Source organism: Mobula birostris, chromosome 27, assembly GCF_030028105.1.
Source record: "Mobula birostris isolate sMobBir1 chromosome 27, sMobBir1.hap1, whole genome shotgun sequence".
NCBI lineage: Eukaryota > Metazoa > Chordata > Chondrichthyes > Myliobatiformes > Myliobatidae > Mobula > Mobula birostris.
In genome coordinates this window covers 21,203,965-21,227,957 of record NC_092396.1, presented here as the reverse complement: position 1 = coordinate 21,227,957, position 23,993 = coordinate 21,203,965, and the positions used below count along the sequence as shown (strand labels likewise).

The 23,993-nt window shown below is 44.4% G+C and overlaps 1 protein-coding gene across 1 annotated transcript in view; it reads left to right on the top strand.

Moving 5' to 3' along the window:
- The window catches only part of acap3a (ArfGAP with coiled-coil, ankyrin repeat and PH domains 3a), a 385,203-nt gene that overhangs the window by 228,486 nt on the left and 132,724 nt on the right, over positions 1–23,993 (top strand). The window contains exon 5 of the mRNA XM_072245228.1: positions 20,170–20,228. Within this exon, the coding sequence (XP_072101329.1) occupies positions 20,170–20,228 (59 nt within the window). The remainder of the gene's footprint in view (positions 1–20,169; positions 20,229–23,993) is intronic.

The window sequence follows — 23,993 nt, the reverse complement described above, 5'->3', positions numbered from 1 at the left end:
TGGGTCGTTTGTAGAGCCATGTGTTGGGAACGCTTCACAATGGGATGTTCACCAGACTGGAAAAGACTTGATTTGATTGGTTGGTTGTTTTGCTGTCTGCAGCACACACATCTGCCATTTAGCACCTTGTGGTCTGTGTTGACCTTCTTTGGATGTTCAAAGGATGATTCCTCAGTGCTGAGAGAAAAGTGCGAGGTATTTTCTAAACCAATCAAGGGCGGTGGGGTTAATAACTTGTTCTCGTCCGTGGGTTTGTCCTTGATCTGTGTGCTGGAGAGGAGAGTTTGTTCCTCTCTGCCCTCGAAGGCAGTACAGTAAACAGTTCGGGCTTGACTGGAAGCACAAATGTGGGATTCGGAGTGATTTTCTTTCAAAGCCTGTGTCAGCTGCACGCAATGACCCGGGCTCCAGCCAGGATCTGGGAAATCCCAGCGGGGGTAGCAGAGAGCTTCCCATCCAGTCAATAGCAGCCAGGAAATGACCAGTCATGGCCCACCACTTGCTGATTGCTCCCCACAGGGTGTAGTCACCACTTGGAAAAGACTGTCGGTAATTGCGACCTGCGTCTGATCTTACACATTTACTTATAGAGCTGCGGTAAAGACCAATTAGAAATACCACCTGCACTTCACTCCCTTCCCTTCATTCTCAATGGAACAGAACTCCAGTCTTCCTAGCATTACAAAACACATACTGTAAATCTAATTTTTTTTAAACCTTTAGATATTACTGGATCACTATTCCCAAATGGAAATCATGATCTGAGACGTTAAATGCATGGTAGGGGAAATGTTTAAATGTATAAATGTCTCATAATCTCCAGTGGCTTGCCATCTTTGGGTAGATAATCCCAGAAATGCCTTGACATGTTATCTCCTCCAGCCTGTCGTATCTGGATCCAGTCTGTGGCCTGTCTACAACTGGATGGAGTCGTCTTTTGTCTTTTAGGTTTTTTTTATACAGCCAAAATTAACCGTTCTTTTTAAGAATATACTGTAGTTTCTTTGTTATCTTTTAAGGGATGGTTCTCTGTCTGGCTTGCAGCAGCATTTTAGAGATGTCCCGGGTTAGTAGCCGATACTCCAGCTGGAATGTCTCATTTACTCGCATGTGGGATGTGCTCCGTCAGCTGGTTAAGCCCAGCAGGAATCTGTCCTGGCGAAAATGAGATATTACTCAGTGGAATTAGCTTGAGCAACTCTATGCCTTGATTAGTTAGTTGTTTTCGATTTCTTTTGCATAATTCCATCAGTTCTCTATTCAATAGATGAGGTGTTCAGTATCCTTGGCCTCCAGTTACACTGGCACCTTTCAGAACCCCAGACATAACATCCAGATAGGGATCACTTTTTACAGAAGTGCTGGTGGGCGCGGGCGATCCTTCGGGACTTTGGGGAAAAGGGGGAGACCAGAGTACAAAACAATTCTGCCTGCCAGATCAGACACAAGCTACTACTTAAGGCTGTCAGTGAGTGGTGGGCATTCTGTGTTGGTGTCGGAAGTGCGCTGACTCCTGCACAACTCTCCACACAACTCTCACCTCCGATTTGATGCAAACGACGCCCTTGACTGTATGTTTCGACGATACATGTGACGAGAAAGATAATCTTAATCTCTCTGACGACACATCAAATATACTGCTCCGTATTGCTCTTCCTTTTCTCTTATTAACGTATTTTTGTCTCTGGGGATTTCCTGGTGACTTGCATTTTGTTGCATTCTTGCGTCAACTATTTCTGTATAATTTCAACTATCTGTCTTTATAGTGGGATTTCCCAATGTAAATACTGTATATACGTGGATTAACAACAGGGTGTTCACACACAGACGAAACAAGACAAATTCCAGAGAAGGAAAATATATGACTTAGGAGCTTGCTAAAAGAGCTTGGGAAGGTGTCTAATTGGTAGCTTGCACAGGGGAATGGACAGGGTAGTGTCCTTCTGTGCTGTTAGTTTATAAATAATTTCATTACAAATACAAGAAATGGAGCTGGTGTGGTTTTAGCTATAAAGGCAGATTTGTGTTAGTGAATAAATATCAGTGAGAAAGACAGAGAGCCAAATAGAGAAATTAATAAATGATAAGACTCATTTTTCTTGTTGGACTTGGGACATATTTGCACACAATGAATGAACTGCTGAAGCCCAGAGCCCTTTTAGCATGGAAATAAAATAACCAAGGCAGCTGGGTAGAAGTCAAACATATGGTGAACATGTTGTGTTGAGTAATCGTGCTGCAGCACATGCTCTGAATGTTGACTCAGTGCAAAATTTAGGAAAGTATTGGAATCCTCTGTGGAATTATAGAAGGAACGTTGTAAAAAAAAGAGAAAACACCCTGGCATTTTGAGCTAGATTACTATTCCAATCCAGTAACTTTTCCTTATCTATATGTGTGAATATATGTGTTTATGATATTGGTGATGTTTTGTCGGTAAGAGCTTCTGGAGCTAATGTTAATTTTGGAGCTTACTATGAGGCTGCTTTAAATAGAAAAGAACCAATGTTTTATGCAGAATACACAAGGGGTGGGGGTACTGACAGCATAAAGGAGCTGTTAAAGTCAAAATATAACTACTTATAGATGACCACCCAGGCCATGCTCTCTTCTCACTGCATCAGGAAGGAGGAATAGCAATCTCACGATCCACACCACCAGGTTCAGGAATAGTTATTACCCTTCGACCATCAGGCTCCTGAACCAGAGTGGATAACTTCACTCACCCTCAACATTGAACTGATTCCACAACCTATCGACTCACTTTCAAGGACTCTACAATTCATGTTCTCAATATTATTTATTAGTTATTTATATGTTATTCTTATTTTGTATTTGCACAATTTGTTGTCTTTTGCACTTTGGTTGTTTGCCTGTCTTTGTGCGCAGTTTTTCATGAATTCTGTTGTGTTTCTTTTTATTTACTGTGAATACCTACTGCCCATTATGCCTCTGGCGTTTAGGGTAGCAATGAAGGTTCTCCGCTTCTGGCAGTGTTTAGAGCTTTCTTTATCGTGTCAGTCGCCTCCTCTTGGTTTTCACCCCTGTCAGTCACGCAAGTCCCGGGTGGAGACCCAGGAACACCGTTACACTCAGGTGTAGAAGGATTCTTCATTGTTGTTTGCATAACAATTTTGTTTGACCAGTCAGGGTTGTTAGCCCCGAGCTGAACCCCTGAACCTGGGGGACTAGTGGACCTCTCTTTGTCTGGCCTCTACCCTCTGACCTGTTTGGCATGGGTGACCCTACCAAGAGCCAAAGCATAAAGCCCAGACTCCAGCCAGCATCGCTCTCTGGGGCATTGAGGCACACAAGCCTCCAAACCCAGCAACATGGTTGTGGTCCTTTTGGAGGATTTACTGTGAATGCCTGCAAGAAAATGAATCTCAGGGTGTTATACTTCAATAATAAATATACTTTGACTTTGAGTCTCACTTCCTTCATTGCAGCTCAGTCAATTGGTTCACAATCTGGCATTCCTCATTTACAATACAGGATGTCCCAGTTTACCGTGACTGTACCCGTTTTTCCAATGGCATTGCACCTTTCTCATTTCACTAACTCACCTCATTGACGTTACTCTATCTGCATATGTAAATTTCAGCAATAATCTAATGTCATTGGTTACCCTATCTGCATATGTAAATGACAGCAATAATCTAATTGTCATTGATGTTACCCTATCTGCATATGTAAATGACAGCAATAATCTAATTGTCATTGATGTTACCCTATCTGCATATGTAAATGACAGCAATAATCTAATTGTCATTGATGTTACCCTATCTGCATATGTAAATGACAGCAATAATCTAATTGTCATTGATGTTACCCTATCTGCATATGTAAATGACAGCAATAATCTAATTGTCATTGAGGTTCTCTATAGACATAGGGAATTTCTAACATTAGAGGTAGGAGTGGGAGCAGTGCAGAAAGAGGTTCTGCTTTCAGGTGACGTCTTAGCAGACCTGACCTCATTCTCATTCAGATATTGGAGAATAGCCAGTTATTTGAACTAGCATAGGTACTTTATTTATACAAGAACTTAAATTGTCCAATCTCCAAGAGGAGCATTACCTTGTCACAGGGCTTGGAGGCTTGCGTGCCTCAACGACCCAGAGAGCGATGTTGGCCGGAGTCAGGGCCTTGTGCTTTGACTCTTGCTAGGGTCACCCATGCCAAACAGGTCAAAGGGTAGAGGGCCAGACTAGGAGTGGTCCACCGGTCCTACAGATTCGGGGATTCAGCTCAGGGCTAACATCCCTGACTGGTCAAAAAAAATTGCTATGGAAACAGCACTGCCCTAAATGCCAGCGGCGTAACAGGCATTCCAACACTGAAGATGATCAGGTTGTCCAAAGCAGGAGTTCCGTACATTAAGCTAGTTAGTGCACAGGCCAACAGCTCCCATAACTGACAACATGTAACAACATACAACAAGCACTGTCATGTGATACAAAACTTAATGTTATATGTTACAACCCTCTATTAATTTAAAAAAAGAGGGAAAATGTCATTCAGAGTAACTTTCCAATCTCAGTGCTTCACTTTAGCCCCAATTCTTCCAGATAGTGGATTGATAGATTGGTCCAACCCCTGTCCTCAGAGACAACCCTATGTGATTTGGAACTGCGGTGTCACACTGATTTCTGCTGAGATGGTAGATTTATTCTCACTGTTTCTCCGCCCTCGTAAGTGGCATGTCTTCAGCCTCTGTGTATTAGCAGCAGACCTGCCTTTTGACTGACTCTATTTGTCTTCCGGCCCCCTTTCGCACATCTGTTTCCTCGTTCTGGATATAGTTTTTAAAAAATTTGTTCGTTTACGGGATGTGGGCACCGCTGGCATTTACTGCCCATCCCTAGTTGCCCCTGAGAAGGTGGTGACGAGCTGCCTTCTTGAACCGCTGCAGTCCCTGAGGTGTAGGTATCCAATCTCACAGCAAAAAGTCCCTTGAATCTGCTACACCACAATTTCCAGGTAGCATCCTTAACTCCGTGAAAGAATTTTCCCTGTTCCTGATTGTGCGTGAAGACCTAGCGCTTCTGGGCAGCTACTGCAGATGTCCTTTAGTGGATATAATGCTTCTCCTATGGGCTCATCAGAGAGTGTTATAGTGTGGAGCAAATATCTCCTCTTGTGACTAATGAAATACAGTGACCTCAGAACTTCAGTCGCAAGAAAATCTGCAGATGCTGGAAATCCAAGTGACACACAAAAAAATGCTGGAGGAACTCAGCAGACCAGGCAGCATCTATGGAAAAGAGTAAACAGTCAATGTTTCAGGCTGAGACCCTTCTTCAGGACTGGAGAAAAAGAAATAAAGTCACAATAAGAAGGTGGGGGGGGGGGAGCTGAGGAAGAAGTACAAGGTGGTAGGTGATCAGTGAAACCGGGAGAGGGGGAGAGGGTGAAGCAAAGAGCTGGGAAGTTGATTGGTGAAAGTGATAAAGGGCTGGAGAAGGGGGAATGTGGTAGGAGAGGACAGAAGGCAGAAGAAAGGGAAAGGGGGAGGAGCACCAGCTGGAGGTGATGGGCAGATAAGAAGATAAAGTGAGAGAGGAAACAGAAATTGGAAGTTGTGAAGGGGAGGAGGTAACGTTTACCGGAAGTTAGAGAAATAGATGTTCATGCCATCAGGTTGGAGGCTACCCAGACAGAATATAAGGTGTTGCTCCTCCAACCTGAGTGTGGCCTCATCGCGACAGTAGAGGAGGCCATGGACTGACATGTCAGAATGGGAATGGGAAGTAGGATTGAAATGGGTGGACACCGGGAGATCCGGCTCTTTCTGGTGGTCAGAGCGTGAGTGCTCAGTGAAGCGGTCTCCCGATCTGCGTCGGGTCTCACCGAGATGCAGGAGACCACACCAGGAGCATCGAACACAGTATATGACACCAACAGACTCACAGGTGAAGTGTCGCCTCACCTGGAAGGACTGTTTGGGGCCCTGAATCGTAGTGAGGGAGGAGGTGTAAGAGCCGGTGTAGCGCTTGTTCCGCTTGCAAGGATAAGTGCCAGGAGGGAGATCAGCGGGGAGGGATGAATGGACAAGGGAGTCATATAGGGAGCAGTTCCTGTGGAAAGCAGAGAGTGGGGGGAAGGGAGGGAAAGATGTGCTTCATTGTCAGATCCCATTGGAGATGGCGGAAGTTATGGAGAATTATATGCTGGGCACAGAGGCTGGTGGGGACAAGAGGAACTCTGTCGTTGGTGTGGTGGCAGGAGGATGGGGTGAGGGCAGATATATGCAAAGTGGAAGAGACACGGGTGAGGGCAGCGTTGATAGTGGCAGAAGAAAAGCCCCTTTCTTTGAAGAAGGAAGACATCTCATTAGTTCTGGAATGAAAAGCCTCAACCTGAGAGCAGATGCGGTGGAGACGGAGAAACTGAGTGAAACGAGTGACATGTTTTACAAGTGACTGGGTGGGAAGAGGTATAGCCCAGGTAGCTGTGAGTATCCATGGGTTTGTAAAAGATATCAGTAGATAAACTGTCTCCAGTGATAGAGACAGAAAGATTGAGAAAGGGGAGGGAGATGTCGGAAATGGACCGGGTAAATCTAAGGGTGAGGTGGAAGCTGAAGAACTTCAGTAAGTTCTGTTTTACAGTCAAATCGGTCTCCATAGACTCCCATCTTTAGACAGGTTACCTGTCTGGAAACCAAGCAGCACGGCATCTTGTTTTGTTTGAGTGTGTGCTGTCTCAATTAAAACAGCGGACTATCTCTTGATGGGGGGGGGGGTTACTTGTTATTTCAGTTGGGAGGGAATGATTCAGGCTTAGTGTCTAGATTTTATAATTTCACCAATCAACACGTTTAACATATGTCTCGATTCTCTCATGCATTCCCTAAGACACTGCAGGTTTGCTGGTTATTTAAACTCGCCCCCATAGGCGTTCTATTTATAAAATAATTTACCTTGTGCAAAGAGGCATTTCTCTGCTGTGTGCTTTATACCACGTAAGCAAGCCGTTGTTCCCCAGGGTCAGAGAGAGTCTCCAGTAAAACAGCACTGAAGCAATGTATCAACGACACACCGCTGGCATTCTATTTTCAATTTTTTTAAATAGTGCCAGCAGTTTTAAACATTTTACAGCTTCAACATTTTAATGTCTATTTCTCATTTCCCTTGACTCTGCTCTAGTCCAATAATCCATCTCTGTTCGGAATATACTCAACAATTCTGCCTCTTCAGCGATTCATTAGTTTTTGTGCAAGGGAGGGAGTGGGTGTTTGGGGATGCGAGTTTTGCTTCTTTTTCCTTTTTGTACGGGGAAAAGGTTGGATGACTTTTCTTTCAAAGGCTCCAATATTTTTTTTCCTGTATTTCATAGCTATCTGGAGAAGGCGAATATCAAAGTTATATTATACGTGCATACTTCAACAATAAAATGGACCTTCGAACCTTTTGTTTAGCTGTCTAGATGCAGTACTCCAGGGATTCATGCCCTTCTCAATAAAGAAAGGTCTGTCCGACTCCTTCTTCAAAGGGCAAGCCCTTACTTGGAGATGAAGTACCATGGGCGACACAGCATCGTAGCAGTTAACGTTACACTATTGTAGTGCCAGTGACCTGGGTTCAATTCCTCCCCCCCCCCACCCCACTGCTGTAAGGAATTTGTACATTCCCCCCGTCACTGCGTGGGCTTCTTCCAACATTCCAAAGACATACAGGCTAGTAGGTTAATCAGTCATGTAGATGTAATTGGGCTGTGCGGGCTCGTTGGATCAGAAGGGTCCCCAATCTGGCATATCTCTAAATTTTAAAAAGCACCCTCGGGAGGAAATATTTCTGTCTACCCCATCAAATCCCCCCTCAGAATCATGTTTGTTTCAATAAGTTCTCCTTTCATTCCATAATCTGATGAGCATAGACCCAAAATACTCAATTATTCCTCGTAGTACATTCCTTTCGTTCCAGAAATCCGCCTGCTGAGCCTTTTCTGAATTTTCTCCAATATAAGTATATGCTTCCTTAAATAAGGGGAACAGAACCGTGTATACTACTGCGGGGGTTGTCTCACTGATGCCCAGGAGAATTGTAACAGGATTTATTTTATATACCACTCCCCCCCCCACCACCTAAATAACCAATGGTTAATTTGCTTTCTCAGTTAATCCCTGTTACTTGGTGGTAACTTGCTATGGCTCATTGAAAAGAACACCCGGAGACCTTGAAACATCAATGACTAGAAAATCTTGTGGGTATTTTTGGTAGTGATTAATAACCAGGATACTTAAGAGAATTTCCTATTCTGACTCACGCCATAAGACCTTTGAAGCAAGTTTCAAAGTTTCATCCATTTCCTGTAATGCATCGCCCCTCGGCTCTGTATCAGTTTGTTAACCTTGATCATGACAGAGCCTGAGCCATTACTCTCATGAAATGGATGCATTCCACAAACTGAGCCAAGCCAACACTTGGGTAAGGAATCTAGGTTTGGATCGGGACCAGCTCACAACTTCAGATCATCTGGTTTGCCAGCAGTTTTAATCAAAGATAGCGGGTGTGCTTGAGCCTAAAACACAGAAGAAGATGGGACTCTGCAGTATAATAACTGATTTGCAGCTTGGGTTGATTTGCAACATTCCATCAGGGAAAAGGCTGCGTAGAATCCATAAGAGGAGCACCAGACTCAAAAACAGTTACTTTCCCCAAGCAGTAAGGCTGATCAACACCTCCGCCCACAAACCTACCCCTCCACACCCACAACCACCACTACTTTATCATCTCCTGTCAGTCACCTTACAGTATGTCGGTGCCTAGCATCACTTTGTCGACTTACAGTCAGTCTATGTATATAAGCTAACTTACGTATTTATATTTATTGTAATTTTATTTATTATTGTGTTTTTTTATCTTATTCTGTTTTTTTCTGCTGCATTGGATCCAGAGTAACAATGATTTTGTTCCCTTTTACGCTTGTGTACAGGAAATGGCATTAAACAATCCTGAATCTTCAATGTTCATCCAATCTGTCTATGCAAAAGCATAGAACTAGACAATAAAAGATTGCTTTTGATTAAGAACTAGTTCATAAGAAGGTCTCCCGGAGGGAAAGTGGATCAGCCTTAGATACATATCACATTGCGAAATAAATATTTCAAGCCAGAATGTATTGCACATAAGCCACATCCTAGAGAACAGAGTAGCCTGTTAGACGCTTCAAAGGGCAGTCAAGAGTCAGCTAATTAATTCTGGAGTCACGAGTGGGTCAGCACAGAACAGGCAGCAGATTACCTTTCCTAAGAACAATTAGAGAAGCAATATATTCTCATAAAAATACGATTGATGGTTCTGATGCAGGCTTCTTTAATTTAAGTAATACAGATTTAACTCTTCAGCCAATACATGGATATTTGAACTCGTGCCCCCAGAATGTTAGTTCCAACCTCAGGGTTTCTCATCTAGTAACGTGGCCAGTATGGTACCATACCCCACACTTGTGCTGGGACTTTCAGAGAAGCCATGAATCACTTAAGAGCAGCAGACAATTATGGAATTTGTAGTCGTGTTTCAGGCAGCACAATACTTAACACTGAGCTTTTACCCACCACTGATTTTATGGGACCTTCTCAAACCCAGAATGGTCTCCAACCAGATGACTAAAATAGTCAATGGACAGTTGCACATGTGCAAAACTTTATTGTTGGGGGACATGATACAGTAAGTTAATGCCTCTGCTGCAGCAGAAAGCAGGCCTTCCTCCAGAGAAATTCAGTGTTGATAATGAGTACAGAAATTTCTTTTCAAAGTTCAAGGGACATACATGTCACCATTTTATAACCCTGAGATTCATTTTCGCGCAGGCATATTCAGTAAATCTGGAGAATAATAACAGTAACAGAATCAATAAAAAACTGCACCAACTTGGGCTTCAACCAGTGTGCAAAAGACAACAAACTGAGCAAACACAAACATAAGTAAATAAATAAATAAACAATAAATACAGAGAACATGAGATGAAGAGTCCTTGAAAGTGAGTCCATTGGTTGTGGGAATATTTCAATGACGGGGCAATTGAGGTTGAGTGAAGCTGTCTGATTTGGTTCAAGAGCCTATATGCTGATTCATCACCCTGTTTGATTCGGCCTGCGACACTGAATAGTCAGCAAACTTGAATATTGCATTGGAGCTGCACTGAGTCTCTCAGGCATGAGTGCAGAGCAAGTAAAGCAGGGGGCTAAGCACACAGGTTCGTGGTGAACCTGTGCCGATGGAGAACGTGCAGCAGATGTTGTTGTCAATCTGAACTGACTGGGATCTGTAAGTGAGGAAATCAGGGATCCAGCTGCACAAGGAGATATTGAGACCAAGGTCTATGAACTTCTTTTAATTTTGCATATGATGGAGCTTTCATGGACCTGTGGAACCCCTTGGATGAAATTAAATCTATATCATGCTCTGGAAATTGATATTGCAACTCAAAATCACAGTACTACATGACATTTGCTAACGCTATATAGCTTTGCAGTCAAACAATATCATGAGAGGAGTTCTCATTAATCCATGGAATTGTAATTGCCTGCCAAGAACCTTCCAAAGGGAACTGGCAATGAAGAGCTATGGGGAAAGAGTGGGGAATTGAGACAACGGGGGAGGTTCTACAAATGAATAGCACATGCACTTTGGGTTCTAAGCTGTATGACTGTGATGTCTTCAAATGTTTATAAGCTTCAAGTGTGAGACACGGGAGAGCAATCCCTCCTAAGTGGTCAAGATAGCCCTCATTATTTTACAGACTTTGTAGGCAAAAGCATTACTCTGTAAAGATGGTATTGAATTATCGATGGGGACATCACTGGAAATGTGACTTCCATCCAAAACAGGGACCGTCATGTAAGAAATACCCATGTCCTATCGACAAGATAATCAGTAAGCTCCAACGCTTAGGCCTCAATACCTCCTTGTGCAACTGAATCCTTGATTTCCGCACTTACAGACCCCAGTAAATTCAGATTGGTAACAACATCTCCTCCACGATCTCCATCAGCACAGGGGCACCACATGACTTTGTGCTTCGCCACCCCCCCCTCCCCACTCTACGTGGCCAAGTGGTTAAGGCGTTTGTCTAGTGATTTGAAGATCGCCAGTTCGAGCCTCAGCTGTGGCAGCGTGTTTGTGCCCTTGAGCAAGGCACTTAACCACACATTGCTCTAGTCTGTGCGAGGAGTGGCACCCCACACAGATTTCCAATCTGCGCCTTGTAAGGCATGAAAATGCCCGACGCAGGCCTCTTATGGTCTGAGTTGACGTTCCCTCCCTCCCCTCCCCGCTGTATCCCCTTTATAATTATGACTGTGGGGCTAAGCACAGCTCCAATGTCATATTTAAGTTTGCGGATGACAGCACTGTCGTTGGCCAAATCAAAGGTGGTGATGAATCAGCATATAGGAGGGAGATTGAAAATGTGGCTGACCAGTGCCACAGCAACGACCTCTCACTCAATGTCAGCAAGACCAAGGAGCTGATTATTGACACAAGAGGAAGAAACCGGATGTCCTCAAAGGAGGGGTCAGAGATGAAGAGGATCAACAACTTTAAATTCTTTGGTGTTATCATTTCAGAGGAGCTGGCCTGGGTCCAGCACATGGGTGCCATTATAAAGAAAGCAAGGCAGCGCCTCTACTTTCTTAGAAGCTTGCATAGATTTGGCACGTCATCTTAAATTTTAACAGAAGTCTATAGATGTGTGGTGGAGAGTGTATTGACTGGTTCCATCACGGCCTGGTATGGAAACACCAATGCCCTTGCACAGAAAAGAACAGCAAAAAGTAATGGATACGGCCCAGTCCATTACGGGTAAAGCCCCCCCCACCATTGAGCACAGCTACGCTGAGCACTGTCACAGGAAAGCAGCATCCATCGTCGAGGACCCCTCACCATCTGCGCACTCTCTCTTCTCTCTGCTGCCATTGGGGAGAAGGTTCATTGACCTAGGACCCACACCACCAGGTTCAGAAACAGTTTTCATACATCAGCCAGCAGGCTCTGGAACCAGTGGGGATAACTTCACTCACCCCAACACTGAAATGATTCCAGCAACCTATGGACACCTTCAAGGACTCCTCATCTCAAGTTCTCGATATTTATTGCTTATTTATTTATTATTATTATTTTGTTTGCTTTCTGTACATTTGCATAGTTTGTTGTATATAGGTTGTCTGTCCGTCTTGTTGCTTGTGGTTCTTCATTGGTTTTGTTGTGTTTCTCTGTATTTACTGTGAATGCCTGAAAGAAAATGAATCTCAGGGTTGTATATGATAACGTGTATGTTCTTTGATAATAAATTTACTTTGAACTTTGAACTTTGAACATGGCACAGCAGGGTGTATAGAATCAACACACTGTTCCAGTGGGCAGCAGGCCAGCTGTAGATCTAATGTTACTGTTGGCAAAAAGCCCACTGGAGCCTTTCCAGCTGAGGGATACTAACAAAATACAATTATTATTAACAATCATTTAATGCTTACAACTCATCATTATATATTAACCCATGTTGCAAACCTTAGTCTGATTCATGTTTCCTTTGTATGTAGTGGATGATTTGGATGGTTATGTATACCAGATGGATAATGCCATCTGCATGCAAAAGTCCTTAACTTATGAAGTAACTCTTGTGTGTTCGGACTTCTTTCAAATAAAGACCAATTTCCAAATGCCGCCTCTGATGGTGTAGTGGTGTAGTGGCGTCTGCACCGGACGTCGAGACGAGTGGTCTTGGGTTCGAATCCGGCCAGCTCCTTGCTCACTTTTCATCAGTGCTGGGTTGAGTGTCGAGCTGGCGATCTGGCCTTGTGAAAATAAAGACAAAAATGCTAAGGAAAAGGCAAGGTTACTGCCCGATGCACCACAAGGCGCGGAGAGGAATGCTGATGTAGAATGTGCTCCTCCTTTGACGAGCTTGAAATTAATTCAGTATCCAATGACTTTTACTACCATCTCGGACTACAAACCCCAAGCATGCTGTATACTACAGTCATTGCCGAAAGTGTTGGTCTTAAATATGCAATCCCAAAGTAGCCTCGTAATCTCACAGAAAACAACTTTTTGAAAGTTTTTCTGCCATATAACATAAGAACATAAGAAATAGGAGCAGGAGTCAGCCATCTGGCCCATTGAGCCTGCTCCACCATTCAATAAGATCATAGCTGATCTGGCCATGGACTCATCTCCACCTACCTGCCTTTTCCCCATAACCCTTAATTTCCCCACTATGCAGAAATCTACCCACCCTTGTCTTAAATATATTTACTGAGGTCGCCTCCACTGCTTCATTGGGCAGAGAATTCCACAGATTCAACACCCTTTGGGAAAGTCAGTTCCTCCTCATCTCTGTCCTAAATCTACTGCCCACCCCCCCCCCCCAAATCTTGAGGCTATGTCTCCTAGTTCGAGTCTCACCTATCAGTGGAAACAATTTTCCTGCCTCTATTTTATGCCCTTTCATAATTGTATATGTTTCTGTAAGATCTCCTCTCAATTTCCTGAATTCCAGCGAGTGCAGTCCCAGGCGACTCAATCTCTCCTCATCGTCTCACCCCCTCATCTCTGGAATCAAACCCGGTGAACCTCCTCTGCACCGCCTCCAGCGCCAGCATATCACGGCCTCAAACACCACAGTGTGTAGTAGGTGGTACTGACTGGCAAAAACGGGCGTGATGAATCATTAAATCCAAAGCAAGCGGAAAGACAGACAGCTGACTGGCGAGAGGAACTCAGTACTCCGTGTAAATTGAGAATACACAGTGTTTGATCATTTAGCCGGGGTGGCAATGGGATTGTTCCAGCTTGCCTCAGCACCATGGTCCGGGCTCTGCCGACGTCAATGGCCAGCAGATGAATATCTACACATGTGGGAGTTGTTAAAGACAGGAGAAGCCGGCCGTGATTTCCTTCCCCTGTGGGAGAGCGGTCTGCCTCAGATACAAAAAAATAGTAGGCACCTTGGTGTGGTTTGAATGGAGGCCGATGCCTGAGGGATCTGTGCCCGGCAAGAGGCAACCCCTCGGGGCTGGAGGGAAGCAGAGGGGAGGGGAAGGAATCGAGTTTTCCCTAACTGCTTATATCTAGGGTTGTGCTATTAATGTGTCAGGCACTAAAGTTGCTGACTAACAGTCTGGAAAGGAAATATTAGTGGATTTCATTTATCAGCTATTTGGCTCAAATATAGCATCACATGGTTACCGCGCTGCCAAATATTTAATGCATATCTGGCACCGGCATGTGCGCCAGACAAGTTTATTTGCACAATAAATAGAGCCTCCCCTTAAATACTGATAATTAACAAATATCACCTGCTTAGGTTTCAGTTCATTGATTTCCCTGTTCCGTCGGCTTTTTATTTGCAAAATATTCTAAGGCAATTCTTTTTCATAAGCGATCCCCCTTCCGGAGGACGAATTTGGTTACAGCATATTTATTGTATCTGGAGAGCATATGTGAATCTGTGAACAACTTTCTTAAATGCGCTGTTCCCACACTTTGGGGTAGCGAGACGCGTCCAATTCAGCACTGTCGGGAAAACTGAATCCAGTTGTGACAAATGGTTCACTGTCTCATCCAAGGAATATCGTAAAAGTTTTAGAATTGGCAACTCCAGTCAGACCCATTTTGCTGAACGTTTTGCACGATGTTCCATTGTTTGATATTTGATACAAAGAAGAAAGAGAATTGGTTCTCGCATTCTTAATGCTCCGGAGCGCGTGAGAGAAAAAAGAACACTGGAGTAAAAACACGAGAGATCACTGGCAAAGTGCTCAGGAATAAAATCACTAATCCATTCCAGGGCACACCCAGCACCCATTTCCCCCGGCAACGCTCCTCAGCTAAACCTGAGCCCCTGTTGGAGAGACCGGGCGTATTCTGACGCGCAGAGGAGTTTGGGTGAGGGTTGACTCCATTGATATGGAACCCTGAGAGTAATAATTTCTTACGCAGGGATAGTTGGGATTGTAGACGGTGGCCGAAGAAACATGAGAGGAGTGCTAATATAGAAGGCAAAATATTCCCGGAATTCGGGGCTCACTTTAAGATATATTGATTACTTTATTTTCATTTTAACATGAATATATTACGGAAAATTATGAGTTCTGGGCAAAACCTAACAATTTTTTCTCTTTTATTCCTCAACACGCATTTGACGGCCTGATCGCGATGTAGGTTTGATCATGTGAGTTGTTGATTTGGGGTAAGGGACGGGAGAGATTTGAATGACAATCGTCAAGCCAATCGTGAAATAGTGAGGGCGGAACGAGTGGTGAGACAGCGGAGTTTTGTATCGGGTGTGTTTGGGAAACTGGATTGGGGGTTGAGGGAGGAAGTGTGGGGACACACACTGCAAATTACCCGGAAGGTTGGCCGGAAGAATCGCCTTCCGTTCTGGGGAGAGGCGTCTCACAGCACTTCTTTTTCCCCATTCTCAATGTAATGTATGGGTTGTTAGGTGAGCATACCACATGTCTGGTACAAAACCCGCAGACCAAGAAAAAGCTTTTGTGATTCTTAGTGACCCTGGCTTCCTTCTACCACGCTAAGCGTGGTATAGATCATGCTGTATGGATCGTGCTGATAGCTGTTGTCCTCTGATTCCTGCTGGAAAAATAGGTGACGCAAATCCTGTGGATGGACACTGCCTAGTCATTTTAGACTAAGAAAGAGCTTTTGACAAAACATCACACAGATGGGTGTGCTCTCCAAAAGGGGCTTTGTGGAGTGAATCTGCAACGGAGACTTAAATCAGTTGCTCAGACCTAATCAATGGATGGGAAACAGCAAGGTCTGTGATCTAATCCAGAATTAGGCAAGGAATCCTCATTCCCCTGATTTGCTCGTGTGTTGTGTAATGTTGAGCCTTTTGCTGAATTAATTCATGCAGGGTGCAATTACAATACAGGTGATAATCTCAGTGCATGGAGGGAAGGGGCTCACAGTCAAAGCCCCCACCCCACCCCCACTTTGCATGTTTGACATTGGCATCTTCTGCTCAGACCCTTGATCACTGACATCCTACCTGCAAAACTTCATTTCAGGGAGGTAGCACCTTCAAATTGTGGGAGACTCCCGGAACTTCTGGGAGAGGTGGGATGTCTGCAATAGAGTAGCTCCTTAGCAGCTAGCCAGCTAGTTTAAATAACGTTAGCTACGCTAATGAACGAATGACACGTGTTAAACTCACCTCAACATATCTTTTACAGTCTTAACCCACAATGGGCAATAGAAAAGTCACTGTTGCAAACAGCACAGCGAGCAACTGTGTCATTATTTTTGATCTCTATTAGGCAGGGGTACACTTTAGTGTAGTCTGGGGTGAAGTACGTTTTATATTTTCTTTTTTTTGGAACACTCTGCCATGGTCGCTCTCGCGCTCTCTTTTGCTTTCTCTCCCTCGCTTGCTCGCTCTCAAAATAATTGATTTCCGTGATATTGTATATAATTTGCGGGCATCAGGGAGCCACTATTATTATGCAGGAGACTCCCGGAACTTCCGGGAGAGGTGGGATGTCTGTGATCATCACCTCCAACCAGTTTAAACCAGCAGCAGATCAAAGCCATCTCCTTCGGCAACTTGTCAGGCAGATCCCTTGTGTCCTTCAGAGTCAGGCCTGATTACCTGAAGTGTTGGGAATGTGGTTTCCTGAAGTTGGGGGTGAATGCTGAGAATGGACTGGAGTGAGTAGGCAGGATGAGGGAAGAGTTCAGAATATGGCAGCAACACTTCCTCAGGATCATGACAAGAAGGTGCCTGCTCCACAGGTACGAGGTGCTTGAGGTGTTGTATGTGCTGCTGGCTTGGTCCATTCGTCAGTCCTCCGCTGTGGCAGTTGCCCGAGACCTCTTCCAAATTACAATATACATCCAAAAGGGATTGAGTTTACAGGGACATCATGTGCAGATGTTTCACAGAAAGAAGGAAAAGGTGTACCTTGTGGCCACCCCTAGTTGGACTTTGCCCTACCACCTGCCCCTTGTAGACAATTTTCTAATGGAAATTTTGACCATAAGTAAATCGAACAGTCGCCTGAACAGAACGTCCTCGAGGCTGTGCAGCAGTAGGAGATGGTGGATCTGGTCTGATGATTCACTGAGCAGGCTGTCCAAATCACTTGGCAGAATGCCGCATTACCAGAACTCTCAAAGTCAAATGCACAGGTACAAGTATGCACGGGTACAATGAAAAACTTTTTTTTTGCAGTAGCAGCATAACAGGCACATGGCATCATATAAGTAGCATTCACGAGAAAAGCATACATTAAGCAAAAGTCAAATAAGCAGCAGGGCTTTCTTTGGCTGGTGAAAAGCCCTCCCCATCAGATCCAGATATCCCAATGCCAACACACGGCACCATCAGGGTGGCTGTGACGTGGATCAAACTGTCGTCCGTTTCGTTGTGGTTGGCATTTGCCAAAGTGACTGGGAAAGGGGCACAATTGGCTGGGATTTATCTTGGGTAGTTTCATAATGCAGGACCCCGTGCTCTACAGGCTGTTCTCGGACAAGCGTCAGATGGTGCTAGGAGATCACCATCTTGTGGAAGGTGCATTCTGATCTGCCCGCAACTTGTTGGTCAATCAGTGTAAGGAGACGTCCAGAAGCTGGTGGTGTCAACTACACTGCATTGAATTTTGGTGCAGTCCTTGCAAGGGCTTTGTAGGGAAAAGTTTTGCTCTACTGGACCCGGTGTAATAACCTGTCAAATATTTTACTGATGAAGTATATAGGAATGAAACATCAGTGATATGTTGACATATTGTTAGTGAATATATTGGTTACGATATTTGAAAATAAACCATTTCTATAATTGCATGTTTTTATGAATAAAGTATGTATTTGGGGGTAAGATCATTATTTATGGTCCATCTTGACCCTGATTTAGCTTAAAAACTGTTATAATCAGGTCTGTACTCACATTCAAAGTTCCCAAGTATTCCTTTAGTGATTATTCTCTTCCAGATTTAGCATTTGACCACATAGCCCTACAAAAGGGCCACCATGGTGGCGTAGCGGTTAGTGCGACACTATTACAGGTCGGGGCATCAGAGTTCAGAGTTCAATTCCGATGTCCTCCGTAGGCAAGTTTGTACATTCCATCCCATGCAAACTTGGGCTTCCTCCGAGTGCTCTGCTTTCCCACAGTCTAAAGACATACATTAATAAGTGAATTGGTGATTGTAAATTGTCCCATGATTAGGCTAGGATTAAATTGGTAGGTTGCTGAGTGACACGGCTCGATGGACTGGAAAGGCTGATTCTGCACTGTATCTCTAAATAAAAAGAAAATAAAAACACCTTATATTTTAGCACTTTAAAATCAATGATCATTTGACCAACTATCAATTGAATCCCTTCCCAATAATTTCCTGCTTCTAGACTCTCTAGCCTAAAGAAACATTTTTTCCCTGTATCTACACTTTTGAACCTTCTAAGTATTCTGCATGTCTCAATGGAAGCACGAATATTTCTTCTAAACTTTCGTAAAAAGTTGGTCAACTCAATCTCATCTCATATGTCAGGCCATCTCAGAAACTAGTCTAGTGGATTTTCACTGAACTCCCTTTGCAACAGCTACTACCCTCTTTAGGCAAGGGGACCAAAATCGTACAGAGATTTCCAGCTGTGGTCTCAGTCAGGCCCTACCAAGGATCACGGCCGCGCCGCTGTTTTGGCTTGTCGTCTCAATACGTAATTGAAGTAAGACATCCCTACTCTTGGCCTCTGCTGCAAAGGAATTTTGAGATCACATGCTCCTTGCTGGCCTTATTGGCTGCTGCAGCTACAACTTAGCTTTGTAAGTTATATGCAAGACCATCCAGCACTCTTAGAATAGCTGTGTTTCTTATTCTCTCCCTATTTAAGAAAAATCTCAGTATTTGTTTTATTTCTCTACTGAGGTGGAGAACCTCACATACTTTGTCCTCCATCTGCATGTTGTAACCCACTCATTCAACCTGTCTGAAGCCAGTGGAAACCCCTTTGTATCCACGTGTTATCGGTAAACCTGGAAGTTACATGTGGTCCCTACAGTGAAATCGATGCAACAGGTTGTGAATAAACGGTACCCAAACATTAATCCTTGCAGGAATCCGCTCACCACAGCCTGCCAAACTGACAAGGACCTGTTTATTTTCTCACCCCTGCTTACTTTCTGACTGTTACCCAACTCGCAGTCCGCTCTGGTATGCTACTCCCCAAGTCCAAATGCTCCGACATGTTCAGCCACCTCCTGTGTGGGGACCTCAACAAAAGCTTTCTGCAAATCTGAGTGCACGATGAAATCCAATGATTATGCTACTCGACACATATTCAAAGATCAGCTGAGCGTGATCCTTTTAAGTTGGAGCACGGGGGTTTCATTCCTGGAGAGAGAAAGCACAGGCTGGCAGTCAGAACCCATCTCAGGAAGTCCTGGGCACACAGCAGGGATGGTGGGCACAGAAGCAAGTGCCAGTCAGGAAATGGATCCTAGACCCTAATGGGCAGCATTTAGAACACCTCCAGCAAACTGTGCGGTGACCAGCCTCTTCTCATTACTACCATCAAGGAGGGGTTACAGGAGCCTGGATTCACACACTCAAATGTTTTAGGAACAGCTACTTCCCCTCTGCCATGAGATTTCTAATAGTCCATGAACACGACCTTGATATTTTTGCTCTCTTTTTGCACTGCATATCAGAATCAGAATCAGATCTATTATCACCGGCATGTGACGCGAAATTTGTTAGCTTAGCAGCAGAGGTTCAATACAATACATACTTGTATTGAATAGATTAAAAATCGTGCAATAACAGAAATAATATATATTTAAAAAGTGAGGTAGTGTCCAAGGGTTCAATGTCCATTTAGGAATCGGACGGCAGAGGGGAAGAAGCTGTTCTTGTGTGTGTTATTTTATTTATATTTTATGTATTGCCCTGTAGCTCTCCCACAAAGCAACAAATTTTCTGATATCCCAGTGATAATAAACCTGATTCTGATTCTGAACCAAGATACATGGCTTTTGTTTCCCGAACTACACCATCTGTCTGCTGCTGAGGAGCCAGGGAGGAGTGTCACCTCTCGGGCATAACTCTCCATGGGTGGTCCTTGTGTCAGAAGAAATAATTGCAGAAGTTGTGTCCGCGATAGCAAGCACATGATAATGGTTGGTCCTTCTGTGTTCCAGATTCTCTGTGATCAAGCCCAGAGGTCGGTCAGGATGCAGCTGCATAATTTTGTCAAAGAGTGAGTATATTCCTGTTCACCCCTCTGATGCTTCATGCTGCTTGATGCTGGATGAAAATGAAACCATTGTGCGTGCCCTGCATCTGGATAGACAGCTGTGCATTTTTAACAGTTTGATGGGCAGGAGAGAAAACAGGAAGCGGTAGTACGTGAAAATCTGGGCAATTTGCAGCCGGGAGGCTCTACAGGCAACTCTGTGTCAGTCTCCTTTCAGTATGAACCGTGTTCTGTTAAATCTTATGTAACCTTGGTTTGGGCTAAATCCCAAGAAATTGACAAAGCTGCTGCTTCACAGTTCCGCCGATTCTGTTCGGACCTTGGGTGCTGTCTGTGTGGTGTTGGCACGTTGTTCTGGTGACTGCATGGGGTGCTCCAGTTACCCCCTTGCCCACAGGTGTTCGAGTTGGTAGGTTAGCTGACCCATTGCCCCAGGCGCAGAGGAGAATAGGAGAATCTCGGGGGAGGTAATGGGACTGAGGGGAAAATGCATGTTGGGGAATAATTATGCAGGAACGGGAATGCTTTCTGAGACCCAATGGGCCAAAGGGCCTCCTTCAGTGTCACAAGGAAATAAGAAAATAAAAAGGAAAAAAAAAACAAGTGAGCTTATATTTAGTTCTGTTCACCAGCTCAGCATTTCAAAGCATTTTCCAGCCAAGAAATTATCTTTCAAGTGTCGTCACTGTCCTAAAGAAGGAAATAGAGACAGACAGGCTGTAAGTTCCCACTCCAGGGCTGGTAGCCTGTGTTAGTTGTGATGGTTGAGGAACATCCATTGACAAAGATCTGAGGGGAGCAGTATCCAGCAGGAAAGAGCACAGAATCTGAAAGAGGAAGATAAAACAATCGATTCAAAGGGAACAGGAACTGTGGGTGTTAAAGGGAAACCTGTGTTCCGATTGCCTCCCAGACATTAGAAACTGCAAAGTCAGCTTTGTTTACGAGGTAGTTAATGGGAATGAGTGGCATGAGAGCATCGGTGTTGATGAGGACTTGTCGTGATGACATGAGCTCAGGAGCCACAGTTCCCTGACCGCTGCACACCCAGCAGGACTATCTGACTGTTGGATCAGCCTGTCGACAAGAGTTTCAGTACAGTCCCGGATCGATCGGCAAGGTCGCCTTTGAAAGATACTTGGTAGAATTTGAGAGCCATATCTCCCTCCATTTGTTCAGTCGTTTTTATATTTTAGCCTTTATGGACTGATCTGTTTCCCCCACCCCCAAAAATATTTCAGTGAATAGATGAGGAAAATGCATGGTGTTGTATTTTAGCGCAACATACATCTGTTTATTTTATACGTCATCTGTGCTAGGATAGTAAGGGAGGCTCGGGTGAAGAAGTAATCAGCAACGCAAGATATTCTGCAGCTGCTGGAAATCCAGCAAAATGCTGAAGAAACTCAGCAGGACAGGCAGCATCAATGGAGAGGAACGTTTTGGGCTGAGGCCCTTCATCGGGACCCAGCAGTCAGATAGTTTCTAGTCTCCTCTTCCTGTGCTGAATCTCTTCATGGCCCGTGGGGGAGGACCCAGTCCTGCAGAAGGAGATCTTTGGCCCACAGTGCCTGTGCTATCTCTCATGTATGGGCGTCCAGTTAGTTCCATTTGCTCGCTCCCTCCTCATTCTCAGGCAGACTGCTTCTTTCTTTTGTCTGGTTCCTGCTTGAAGGGAGAATTGGCCGGCCTTCGCACTGCAAATCGTGCCTACTGGAAGGTACTCGGACAGCACTGGGCTCCACTCTTGTACCTTGATGAATGAAAACCTGAGAAACATTCCCTTCTGGCTTTAACGGCATCTTGTGTTTGTATCGTGTCTTTAATGGGTAACAGAGCATCGAGGATTTGAGAGGAGCAAAATAAAGAGGCACTGAGATAAAAATGAGAGGAAAATTTGCAGATGCTGGAAATCTGAAGCAACACAGACAAAATGCTGGAGGAACTCAGCAGGCCAGGCAGCATCTGTGGAAATGAACAGATAGTCGATGTTTCAGGCTGAGACCCTTTTCAGGACTGAGAAGGAAGGGGGAAGACGCCAGAATAAAAAGGTGGGGGAGGGGAAGGAGGCCAGCTGGAAGGTGATAGGTGAAGCCAGGCGCGTGGGAAAGGTCAAGGGCAGGAGAAGGAAGAGATGGAGGAGGGGTCCCAGGGGAAAGTAATAAGCAGGTGAGAAGAGGTCAAAGGTCAGAGTAGGGAATAGGGGAAGTGGTGGGGTGGGGGGAATTTGTTTACCAGAAGTAGATATCGATAATCATACTATCAGGTTGGAGGCTGGCCAGACGGAATATAAGGTGTGGCTCCTCCACCCTGAGGGTGGCCTCATCTTGGCACAAGAAGAGGCCATAGACTGATAAGAGTTTAGTCAGAGACATAGGTTTTAAGGAGCCCCTGAATGGGGAGAGGCGGTGATATTTGGGAGGGATTACCAAGGCTTATAGCTAAGGCACAACTGCCAATGTTGGAGTCATTAAAATTAGGAGAGGAGCTGGAAGGAGGAGTTTCTGACGACCAAGGTTATTGGGAAAATTGGAAATGATGATTAGGTGCTGCGGTCTGAGGTCAACAAAAAGATGAGGGGGAAATGCAGGGGCTTGAGGACCCTCACCGCCGCTGTCTGTAAGGAGTTTGTACGTTCTCCCCGTGACCATGTGGGTTTCCTCTGGGTGCTCTGGGTCCTCCCACAGGCCAAAGATGCACTGGGTAGGTTCAGTGGTCATTGTAAATTGTCCCTTGGTTAGGCCAGGGTTAAATCGGGGGTTGCTGGGCGCGGCTCAAAGAGCTGAAAGGGCGTATTCTGCGCTGTACCTCAATCAATCGATCAATCAATTAATAGATAGATAGATTCAGAAACAGCTTCTTCCCCTCCACCACTGGATTTCATAGTGGCCCATGAACATCTTGAACACAATTTCATTATTCTTTTTTTTTGCACTATTTAATTACATTTTGTAGTTTATAGAAATTCTTTCTTTTCAAATCTTTTTATTATTATCCAAAATTAACAAGGGTACATCGAAGCAAGCAACACTTACAATGTCTCAAGAAAAAAAACATTGTTTTAAAGATTGAAAAAAATTTGTTTTGAAAAAAAAGAGGAAAAAAATCCCTACTAAAGCAAAGTGAGGGGAAAAAAACCCATTAGGTGTTCAACCCCGAAGCCATGCGTCATACAAAAAGCTTCTAAAGATAAACATCAAACCGCCAGCAAGGAAAAAAAAGTACCAAAAATTTACAATTGGATCGTGGAGAAAATCTATCAGTTAACTCAAATATAGTTTATAGAAATTCTATGTCCTTTCACTGTTGTGTTGCCACAAAACAACACTCTTCGTGTCCCCTAAGTCGGTGATGACAAACCTGATTCTGACTCTGAGGTGATGGGCGAATGCGGACAGCAGAGTTTTGGATGGGCTGAAGGAGGCCAGGCGGACGAGTCGTCTGAGCAAAGGGTAACAGAAAGCTGCTGCTCCTGGTGGAATCAGATCACAGGAGCAGAAAACTGGGAAGTAAAATTAGCACGTCAGGTGTTGGGTCTGACACCCCGTGTAACTGCGGGCAACAATCTTCACAGATTTCTCTTCTCCAGCACACTGTGTATCAGATATGTGGTTCCCAAGGTGCCACCTGGCAGGAATAGTTAATTCTTAAAGGTGACTCTACAAATTCCAAGTGAGACTGTGGAAGGAAGGTTTTACAAGCAGTTAGCATCCCATTCCCACACTGGCTATAATGTGAAGATCATTTTTAAATAATAATCAACACCTG